Below are 12,312 nucleotides of genomic sequence, written 5' to 3'. Positions count from 1 at the left end.
AGTTTATTTGCTGCGCGCCCCTGATCTGATTCTGCACGCGCTTCTCCAGCATTTCGTTTTGCTGACTGACTAACATGAGTTTATCGACCTCTTTATTGAATAGTGATGTTACTGCGCATGCGTAAAATCTCGTTTGTTGTAGACGGCATGTGGGTGGAGCGACAGTCTCACGGAACTCTTTACGATTACGACATTGACCATATTCATAAAACGCAACGTATACGGATTTAATTTAATATTTATGACTAGGCTTTCGTTATTGGGTAATTTAAAAAAAGAAAAAGCTGCGCGCTTCTGCAAAAGAAACCACAACCTCCTCATTATAAAAACTACCTGTATTTCAGTTTCTATTTCAGAAGAAAATTAAAGTATCTGACAACACACCTGTAAGTTATTTACTTTATTCCCATTAATTGCATTTTTACCTTTGCTTTTATACTGGTCTTTTATTAAAGTGTTTTTAATGTCGAATGGATTTGGATAACCAGACATGATGTGTGTAAACGCCATTTAAGAGAATCAACGAGGAGTCTGTGTTGTTTTTGACATTTCTGACACGGTCTAAGACTAAAACTTATCGTATTATAGAAGAAGAAGAAGAAGAGTATCATTCAACTTAATGTGTCATGGGCAATAAAGAGAAACTGCCTGACCTACTTTCTGGGTTACTACCATTTTCAAGTGACAATGACTCAGCCAAGACTTCATTCATCATCATCAAGCTGTCACATGTTTGTATATCTTATTATGATAATAATATTTGTGATCATTGGGACTTCACGATCATCTAAATCTAGAAAGAAGCAAACAAGTTATCTCTTAGCATTTTAAGGGAACTTGACACACCTTTTTTTTTGGAGGAAATGTCTTTGAAACCAATTGTTTTTGTGTTTGACACAACAAAAACTCAAGTTTGTTGTAATGACAAAATCATGGCGGAAGGAAATAAAGCAGGATGTGAATTACTATGACACAACATTTACAGATAAACACTTACTGTAACTAAACTCACCCATGCTAAATTTCTTGGAATTGCAAGACCTACATATTATTTTTTTTAAATTGCTGGAAATGTATTGCATTATTAATCAGTACATCTGTTTCTTTTGTGTTCTTTTAGTGACCATGGACGGAAAACCCAGGGGAGAGGACACTGTGGACGCCAGACAAGGGAAAGCACAAGAGTATGTGTTTGATTTTGATGGAAATTGATTCATTACAAACATATAATTACAAGAATCCGTCGATGGATATGTATGTAGATCAGAATTAGAACGACCCATTGTTGATCGAGGAATCACTGAGAAAATCATCCAAAATGTTAAAGTTTCCCCTGGAGCCCTCTCCTGGACAGCACGCAGAGGTGGACAAAGTACACAACTACCTTACTTGAGTAGATACTACTGGTCAAATATTACTCCGTTGCAAGTAAAAGTTGTAAAGACCGATTTTTACTTAAGTAAAAGTACAGAAGTACTCATTTTTAAAAGTACTTAATATAAAAGTAAATGTCAATGCATTGTTTTATTATTGTTGCATGTAATAACCAATTTACAGTACCGTATGCCTCTGAATCTCTGCCTACCCTCATATCAATATCACATGTATTTCTAGAACACAGTTCCTGTAGTGGGATTGAATAAGTCACTCAATAACGTCCACAATGGTTTCGGACACACAAATGGCTGTTCCCAGTTTTTTGGCTTTTAGTATGAATATGTTAGCCTTGTTATCTATAAGCTAGTGTCCAAAACAATGACAACATTCACATTTAGAAGACCAAAACCAACGTTGCAAATTAAAATCAGGTTGATGTCAGAATCCAATGTCAGATTGACGTTAATCTCCAACGTTGGACAGACGTTGTATTGTGGTTGAAAACCGGTTGACGTCAGAAACCAACATCAGTCGAGTTCTGGAGTCAACCAGACTTTCATTTACAACCAAAATGCAACCCAAATCATCCCTGACGTTACTACTCTCTACTGAAGGACCTTGACAGAAATGTAGTGGAGTAAAAAGTACAATATTTGTCTTTCAAATGTAGTGAAGTTAAAGTAAAAGTTTCCAGAAAAAATAATACTCAAGTACAGATACTCCAAAAGTGTACTTAAGTACAGTACTCAAGTAAATGTACTTTGTTACTGTCCACCTCTCACGCCAAATACGCATAAATTACTACATCTGATTTCATGTACGTGTGAACTAGTGAAAGGCCAGCAAAACAGAACGGAACAAAATTAGTACATGTGGAAAAAATTACTGGAGGAAATGAAGGGGAAAACATAGAACTGCAGAACAGGTTTGTCAGCTTTCAAGCCACAAATGTGTTTTGTTCATATTCTGGTTTGATCTGCTTGCCTGTTTACAGTATGCATCATTAATAAGGTGTTTATTGTATTTGGTCTTTTAATATCACTGTCTTTCTACGTTAGCACTTAATACAAACCTGGTAAAAATGACTGGCGGTCAATGTAGAAAAGTCTTGTTTTGAAAACTGTGACTTCTGTTTAAGTTAAAGTCTTGCCTTTAGCAGAAGAGCTGCTGAGTGACTGTGTAAGACTGGAAAAACTGGAAGAACTGGAGGGCTACACTCTCAGAAAACAAAGGAAATCAACATTTGAACTCTCTTGCCATCGAAATACTCTGGGAGCACCAGTGACAACCAGGAACAGACAACCACAAAGAGTGTGGTGACATCTGGAGAGACAGATGACGGCCGGAGAGACGGCAACCCGGGGTGGAGAGTGTTGGCAGCCCAAACCACTTCTTCTGTAAGGAAGAACCCAATAGCAAGCTACAAAACCCACAAAAGAAAGATACCCCCAGCTGAAAATCCCAACACACATCAGCCAGTCCAAACTGAGACCTGATATCATCTTGGTCTCTGAGGCCACAAAACACCTGATCTTGTTAGAGCTGACAGTGCCCTGGGAGGAGAGGATGGAGGAAGCTCAAGAGAGAAAGCCGGAGAAATACCAAGAACTGGTGAAGGATTGTCGGAGGGACGGATGGAGGAGCAGGCGTATGCCAGTAGAGGTGGGCAGTAGGGGATTTGCCAGTTACTCCATGAGCTGGGCATAACAGGTGCTAACCGAAGAAGAGCCATAGGCAACAACGTGGAAGCAGACGAAAAAGCATCCAGATGGCTCTGGTTAAATAGGGGAGAGCAGTGGGGCAGTAGAATGGCACTGGGACACAGGCCGGGGTCTGATCAGCCTCGAGGGTGTCTGCTGTAAGACCCGAAACCCCCAGTGACTCCTGGAAACAACACTGATGATGTGTCCAAGGTTATGCATCAGATGATGTGTCTGTAAACCATCCCCATTCGAGACACGATCACACTTGAGTTGATCACCTCACAACTTACACATCATTATAATTGATCATTTTAGACCATATAGATTTTTGGGTGAATTCAGGTAGGGATGGGTGAAGGACCCTAGCCTGGCTCCGCCCTCCTACGTACTTCCGCTCAATTTTCATTTTACTTCAGTACGGCGTCTGGGTTTGCGGTATATATGCCGGTTTTCTCCTGTACATTTTTTACCAGTCCAATCAACGAACAGAGGGAGTGGCTGAGAACGATGACGTATGTTCTTCATGTACATACATCATGACCAAACGTTAGCGATTGTTATGGCAGAGTTAAGTATGTAACTATAAGTCTGGGACGGTGATTAATGCAAATTCCCACTGTGAACTCATGTTTACATTTGAAAAGAGGTTTCTGCCTTCGTCTGAGTATTTAGGGAGATGCTGAAGAAGGCGCGTGGTGATTTGTAGCTCAAATTAGCCGTGATGTGGAGTGTAGGCAAGACTGTGGGAAACCACGGCATGGCCAATCCAAAGCTTACAAGACAAGTAAAGTTGTCCCCCTTTTGCCGTTCAGAAGTGTTTCACTCTGATATACGTCACAATAGGGAAGAAAAGACGAGCACAGTTTCCGTTTCATGCTGCTTACAGTGAAGTTCACATTGTGAAGTTAATGAAAGTATCTGCTACCTAACCACTTCCTGAAGTGACTTGTCAATAATTTCCACTTTAATTGGGAATGACTGATAAAAGTATTTGCTCTCGCAGGACTTCGTTTCTCACGGATGCCGGAGTCGATCAAACGGATGCGAAACCACGTTCTGATGCTTTCCAGTACAACATGAACTACGGCAGTCTGGGACAATGCGTGATCATCAACAACAAGAACTTCCACAGAAAGACAGGTAAGAGCTGGGAAGCACACAGACAGGTTTAAAGGGTCATTTAACCCCAAAACACATTTTTTGAGATATGAACCGATATGAACACTGAAAACAAATATCTGAAAACACTAAAAACACTCCAATACGACCAATAAATAGTTAATTTTTGCGTTTTTCTGAGCAATTGTTGTTCTTCCGGGTTGAAAAGCAAAGTCGAGGCAACGTCAGAGAATGTGAGGTAGAAGCGTGCCTTCGGAGCGTGTGGTTGGCTGTCGGCTCAATTCTACGTCAGCTGACCCTCGAGCTAATCTCTGCATTTATTCATGAGAAAGAGCTCGTTCAATCCAATCCCTGCGGTGTATTACGCATATGATCGCATTACAGCGGAGAATTCAAACAACATCGGCACGCACATGAGATCGGTTTCTGCGCGAAACGCCACGATGAGTTCAACAACGCTCGCAACGCGGATCATATAGATCAGATACAGACCAGATCGAGCGTGTTTCAAGTTTTTATGGTCATATTTCATATACTCTAGTGCTCTAAACATGAACCAGCACTGTGTATGCACACATATTTTTAATCACGTCTTCTTCAAATGAACTATAAGTGCAAATAAGGACACTGATGCAGCCGTACGTCTGATCATGAACGCGACGACACTAGGAATTATTCTGATACACAAAAGACAATTATGTAGACCTGAAAATGTCACTCTGTAGGACAACAACAGTTTCCACACGAGCGATTTATAGATTATCATGACAGAATATGCTAATTGAAGATAGTTAACTCTACATCAGCAACATAAATTCATCAACTAACCATTCAGAAATGTCCTGTTCTTCTACATGTTGTCACTTCTTCTTGAGTCTCTCCATCATTTTTCGACTCCAGTTTAAACATAAAAGGCAGAACAGTTTCTGACATTTTAGTGCTTGTCTACGCAAGGTAAGCGGACATTCTAACACACTTGAAGCTCCGCCCCCTGTGCCGGGAGCAGCAGCTCATTTGCATTTAAAGGGACACACACGAAACAACGTGTTTTTGCTCACCCTCAAAAAGGGACAACTTTAACATGCTATATAAAAATATCTGTGGGGTATTTTGAGCTAAAACTTCACACACACACTCTGGGGACATCAGAGACTTATTTTACATATTGTAAAAAGGGGCATTATACCATATTATACCTTTAATATTCATGCATCTGTATAACGAGTCTGTTGCAGGTCTGTGTTTTATTGGTTGTTTTTCCCCCACTACACTCCCAGTTTTCCGACCAGGCGGGTTTCATGACACTTTAGGGGTTTAGTTCAGGCGTTTGTTTGTCCTCATTTTAATCTCTTTTCAACAGCAATGGGAGTTCGTAACGGGACAGACGAGGATGCAAAGAATGCGTTCGCGACCTTCTCAAAGCTAGGCTTCAAAGTCGATATTAGAAATGATCAGACTGGCTCACAGATGGTGGATTTGTTAACTAAAGGTATGTTTTTGCAACACTGATTGATTGATTAGAATAATTGAATGGCTCATTAACTCTGGTCTTCCATCCTCAGTGTCTCGGGAGGATCACAGTAAGTCGGCCATGTTTGTGTGTGTGTTGTTGAGTCATGGAGACGATGGGGTGATTTTTGGCACGGATGGTCCTATACCACTGAAGACGCTGTTTGAGCTCTTCAGAGGAGATCGCTGCAAGTCACTGGCGGGAAAACCCAAGCTTTTCTTCATTCAGGTGAGCGTCATTATGAGTCAAGTCACCTTCATGCTGTTAACAATATAGATTGCTTCAAAGCAGCTTTACAGTGATAACAGGAGATTACAGTAACAGAGAGTGTTAAGGCTTTACAGCAGATCTAGAATAAAGTTATTGTCCAGATGAAGTTAGTTTTGATCGATTCACTTCCGTCGCAAAGATAATTAGTTATTAACTTTGGGGCCGCTAATACGACACCGTTCTAACAGAAAACCCTTAATGCGCTCGGACCTGTTCACTCGCACGACAACAGTGCCTGTGCATCGAGAACGCAAACCTTGAAACAGGTTCCAAGGTGCAGGCATCGAATTATTACTACCGTTTAAAAGTTTGGAAGGAAATTAAAGAAATTAATACCTTTATTCAGCAAGGATGCATTAAATACATTAAAAAAGTGAATGTTACAAAAGATTTTATTTCAGATAAATGCTTTTTTTCATGTGTGGTCAGGACCAATCGGTTATGGTAAGGGGAGGGAGATTTCCCAAACACACTCGAAGCGCTCAACCAATCACAACACACTGCTCCAGCCGACCAATCAGAGCACAGTGTGCTTTTCAGAAGGAGGGGCTTCATAGAGACAGGAAGTAAACAGAGCGTTACTGACAGACTGGGAAGAGAGGAGCCGCAACAATGGAGAATATGAGGAAAATAATCAACATTCAATCAGGAAAACCTGTTCTAGTAGAGCCTGAAAACACATCAAGACTATAAAAGGGTTTAATATGATGAGATGAAGATGTAGAAGATGTAGAAATGCAGGTGGAGAGAAAAGAGCTCTCATGTTTTTAAAACACATCAAGACTTTTGGAAAAGGGTATATAAGGTCCTCTTTTAAAGTCCCCCTGTAGTCAATAATTTTACCCCGTAAAACTCATCTTTGATCACCAAAATGACATATTTATCAAATATTTCCTTGAAAAAAATTCTTCATGCCTTAAAATATCTTGAATGTAACTCGACACCCTTGCCTCATTTAGTATGCACGGTTCTATGAATATGCAAATTAGCCCCGCCTCCACTCACTCACTCACTGGGTGACGATCACACGTTGATCTGATTGGTTACGAGGTAGTTTGTGACGTCAGAAACACCAGCGATTTCAAACCGTGTGTTTGAGACTGTCTTTGGTTCACTGCAGTTTTAAGCAGAAAATACTCAGCAATGCTGTCCACTTATGAACTTACACATGGTTTGTCTTAAAGCAGATTAAAAAGACCACAATAAAAGCTGGATTTTGACTTAAGAGGGTTGCTTTAGTTGCTCTTTCACGGGTGTGTTGATAATGTGTGTGTCTCCAGGCTTGTCGAGGCACAGATCTGGACTCTGGCACTGAAACCGATGGTGAAACTGACACGGAAACAAATAAAATTCCTGTGGAGGCCGATTTTCTGTATGCGTACTCCACGGCACCAGGTATCTAATGTCTCGCTCAATGCAGTTCCCTTTCGAGAACGGTCATTCCGTATTGCGTAGCTAATACGCTGTGGGGAAACTCCTTTTCCTCGATAAAACTGAAGCCTAAAATGTAAAACGCATTTGCAGCTGCACAGCTAGCACAGAGAGTGTCTGGCTCACTCTGTGCTGCAGCAACTGCACATCCAATGGCGTGGCGCCGACACACGTTAGAGACCGCTAAATTGGGCGTGGTCTAGACCTATATTATCGCCCGAAATGGCCATAATAGCAGATTTCTCTTCTTCAGCGACAACTTCACGTCTCTGAATCCTCTGAAAGCCTTCGCCGTAGAAACAAGCCCTTCTCAGCTTGAGCGAGCGGTCTACATCAGCGAACAACTTCTCTCAGAAGTCGTTCTTCCTCCTGTCGCCGCTGTCCTGTGGCCATCCAGCGATTAACGCTATATCCGTTTTGCATTTACTGTGTGTTCGCCGTTGCGTTCATACAGCCTAAAAGAGCCGCGAGCGTTGTTGCAAATGCCTTGCTCGTCATGCTCCACGTGCGGATCCCATTTGCATGAGGCCGACGGACACGCAGATTGCATCTCATGCCTGGGAGTTTCTCACGCTGAAGCTGCGCTCTCCTTCGGCGGCTGCTCGGTCTGCGAGCTCATGCCTGTCTCGGTGCTGCGGACGCGGCTAGCTCTCTTTCGCGATGGCGACGCCGCTCCTTCCGCTCTTCCTTTTCCCGTCCTACTTCGGCCTGGAAAAAAGAAGCGCCGCAGCCAACGGCAACCCGAGAGCATGGAAGTTATGTTAGTTTGGAGGATCGATCGACGAGCACGACAGTCTCTCCATCGCCGCATCGGAAGAAGATTGGCCGGCCTCTCTCGAACCCACCATCGCTTCTCTGTCTGGCACCAGCGTCTCAGCCACCCCGAGGATCCGCCTCGAAGTCGGTTGGACGGCTGGTTTCTGACGGGGTGCCAGCAGGCCCCTCGCCACAGACCTGCGCCGTTTTGCCCTGAGGTGCACGAAGAACTGACTAAATCATGGCGTGCTCCTCACTCTGCACGCGTGGGTTCTTCGGTTTCCGCCACGCTCTCCTCTGTGGACGGCGCGGCGGAGAAGGGCTACGAGTCGTTGCCGCCCCTCGAAGAGGCCGTGGCCGCTCATCTGTGCCCGCACACCGCTGCTAGCTGGAGAACTAGAGCGGTGCACCCAACCAAGCCGTGCCGAAACACCTCAGCCCTCGCTGGACGCGCTTACTCCGCCTCCGGCCAGGCTGCCTCGGCCCTGCACACGATGGCAATGGACGAGTCCGGCCCGGACACCGAGGCCTTCCGGGATCACCAATGCGCCATGGACCTAGCTTTGCGGGCTACCAAAGCTACAGCACAGGCTATCGGAAGGGGTATGGCTAACATCATCGTGCTCAAGCGCCACCTGTCGCTGAATCTCTCCGAGATAAAGGACGCGGACAGAACTATGTTCCTCGACACCCCTGTTTCCAGCTCTGGCCTCTTCATTTTGTGAAACGCTCCAGCTCCTCGTCAAGCAGGCCCAAGACCGCGTCGCCTTCTCTTCAGCCAGCGAAACCGGCAAGCAGGCCTCTCAGCCCCGCCCTGCGGCTGGTACCCGCAACCAGTCGCGACCAGCTAAGCGCCGCCCGCTCGACGCTAGGCCGCCGAAGACTTTCTAGCATCGGAGGCGAAAAGAGAGAGGGCTCGTGTCTCGCGCTAGCCGGACCACCCTCGAAGCACAGTACGTTTCTCACAGCTCCCTGTTCAGCTCAGGCGGCTGGAGAATCATTTACCGTAGAAAACAAACAAACGCCGTTTTTATGGCGACCCCACTAAATCACTGATCTGCAGGCACTCTCTGTGAGCACAGGTGATCTCGTTATTAGCCCTTCCCCCTTCCGCTGGGGATGGGGAGGCTAATTTATCTAGAGAATCTATCTAGAGCGTTCTGCGTCTTTCAGACAATCAGAACAGCTCTGTGTCTGCTTCGGTGGCCGATCCAAGGGGTATCCAGTCACGAAGCAAAGGCTGTCCAGATGGATAGTGGATGCCATATCTATGGCATACACCTCAGAGGGTCAGGTTTGCCCTATAGGTACTAGAGCCCATTCAACTAGAGGCATGGCCTCGTCATGGGCTTGGTCCTCTGGGTTTCCTATTCAGGACATTTGTGCGGCGGCCGGCTGGTCCTCGCCTTCCACTTTTATGAGGTTTTACAACATGGAGGTGCCTTCCCTGCAGGCCTAAGGTCCTTTCAGTATGACTAAGACCCGACGGTGTCCGGTCTTATTTTCATATTATGTCAATGTTCATAAGCACATTATCCATTATCTCATAAAACCCGCTTTGGCCGGTTCAGATATCCCTTGTTCTTAATAGACCCGATGGTGTCCGGTCTTATTAGTAAATGCGTTTTACATTTTAGGCTTCAGTATTATAGAGGAAAAGGAGTTTCCCCACTGCGTATTAGCTACGCAATACTCGTTCCCTACTCTACTCCCTACGTTTCCTCACAGAAACAAACGCACTCGCTCTCAAACGTGTGTTTTCTGTCTCTCCTCAGGGTATTACTCCTGGAGGAACGTCACTCAGGGTTCCTGGTTTATCTCCTCGCTCTGTGAGATGCTGTCAAAATACAGCAATCAACTGGAGATCATGCAGATCATGACACGTGTCAACCACAAGGTGGCGCTCGACTTCGAATCCTCCTGCAATATGCCAGGGTTCGGTGGCAAGAAACAGATACCGTGCATTGTATATATGCTGACCAAAGAACTTTACTTTCCCAAATAATTCATCTTTATTTTACTGATTAAGTTGCAATGGGATAAGAATACTTTTTAAAATAATTTTTATGTACAGTCAAACCTAAATGTATTCAGACACCGTCAACATTTCTCACATTATAACTATAATTTAGAAAATAATAAAATATGAGCAGAACTCAGTTGATATCTGACAGGTTTTGTCCATCTTCTGTTAGACTGTCACACACACACACACACACACACACACACACACACACACACACTTCTGTTAGACTGTCTCACACACACACACACACACACACACACACACACACACACACACACACACACACACACACACACACACACACACACTTCTGTTAGACTGTCTCACACAAACACACACACACACACACACACACACTTCTGTTATACTGTCTCACACACACACACACACACTTCTGTTATACTGTCTCACACACACACACACACACACTTCTGTTATACACTGTCTCACACACACACACACACACTTCTGTTAGACTGTCTCACACACACACACACACACACACACACACACACACACACACACACACACACACTTCTGTTAGACTGTCTCACACACACACACACTGTTACACATGAATTATGTTGAATATCTGTCAGCTGGTAAATTTAACTACACAATTAGATAATACCAGTTTAGCTCGACCAGTGAACAAGCAATGCTTCAGTGTGTTCAGTGTGTGTGTAAAGAGCATTAGCAGTTACAGACACACACTGAAGAACACATGATCAGCTAAAAGTGTCCCAATCAGTTTTGCTCCCAAATTTGTATAAATGTTACTGGTATGAAGACTTTTTGGGTATAATATGTCACACTTTACTTTATTTTGCTCTCCTCACTTACATAATTTAACTAAAGTGTCCTGCACACACTAGTAAAGAAATATCAAAAATTATATCTGATGTCTGAATAATTTTTGGTTTGACTGTCGCAGTTTAGTGACAGATTACAGTCAGAACGGAAAGAAACGGGAATTTATATTTAAGGGAAACACTGGATTTTAAAGCACTATTATCTGATCAGGAGTTTGAAATCACTATCTAGTCTTTTTAGTTGTGGTGTGGGAAATGTTTACAGAGCTGGTTTTGACAGACGGCTCTTTATTAATCTTTATATGCACATATACATATATGTCTGTCATTATTTAAGCCTCATCTGAATGTTTGCGTTGTTTATGAAAGTTCACAGTTGCCAGGTTTAGCATCATCATGGATTAAAGATTCTTTTTACAAGAGCAAAATGTGAATATAAACATTAGCACAATTTTAATGATGATAAATAAACACTTTGGTATTTAATTTGTGTGTGTTGTGTAATTAGCTTTGAGTTGAGCAAATGCTGAAGACAAGAGAAGAGACATTTCAAGAACAAGGTAAAGTGTGTGTGTGTGTGCGTGCGTGCGTGCGTACGTGTGTGTGACACTGAAGACTGGAGTAATGATGCTGAAAATTCAGCTTTGATCACAGGAATAAATTACACTTTATTATATATTCACATAGACTTAATTAAACTGTAACAATATTTCACAATATTACTTATATTTAGTTTTATATATATATATATATTAGGGCTTGCAGAAGATTAATCGCATCCAAAATAAAAGTTTGTTTACATAATATATGTGTGTGTACTGTGTAGAATTATTATGTATAAATACACACACATTCATGTATATATTTAAGGAATAATTGCATTTATATACTGTATATACATTTATATAATTTATATTATATATAAATATTTTATATATAAATATAACCAATTTTCTTAAATATATACATGATTGTGTGTGTTTTTATATATATAAATAATTATACACAGTACACACACATATATTATGGAAACACAAACTTTTATTTTGGATGCGATTAATCTTCTGCAAGCCCTAATATATATATATATATATAATCTGTGAATTCTGATCTAAAAGCAGCAGTTTAAATTAATTAAAAACAAACTGACCATAAGTGTTTCTTTCAAAAAACAACTTTTGAAAGGTAGAGTATAAAGTATATAAGTAGAAACATACACATTCAGTTAATGTTAAATTATTTACAAAAAGATATTCATGCCATTATTTTTTTAAACATTCTCTCCTCACAGCATGCAGTCATAACTCC

At 42.3% G+C, this 12,312-nt stretch overlaps 1 protein-coding gene across 1 annotated transcript; it reads left to right on the top strand.

The window, feature by feature from the left end:
- The first annotated feature begins 140 nt into the window (after nucleotides 1-140).
- LOC307007678 (caspase-3-like) lies at nucleotides 141-11,488 on the top strand. Its single transcript, XM_079629943.1, has 7 exons — nucleotides 141-386; nucleotides 1,121-1,184; nucleotides 4,084-4,220; nucleotides 5,560-5,688; nucleotides 5,762-5,937; nucleotides 7,260-7,374; nucleotides 9,942-11,488. Exons 2-7 carry the CDS (start codon nucleotides 1,126-1,128, stop codon nucleotides 10,169-10,171), a joined length of 846 nt encoding a protein of 281 aa, XP_079486069.1. The 5' UTR covers nucleotides 141-386; nucleotides 1,121-1,125; the 3' UTR covers nucleotides 10,172-11,488.
- The last annotated feature ends 824 nt before the right edge of the window (nucleotides 11,489-12,312 follow it).

The sequence above is a fragment of the Phoxinus phoxinus genome (genome assembly GCF_949152265.1).
Source record: "Phoxinus phoxinus genome assembly, chromosome: 12".
Taxonomy (NCBI): domain Eukaryota; kingdom Metazoa; phylum Chordata; class Actinopteri; order Cypriniformes; family Leuciscidae; genus Phoxinus; species Phoxinus phoxinus.
The sequence above is the reverse complement of the archived record's forward strand: the minus strand, read 5'-3'. Positions and strand labels throughout refer to the sequence as shown.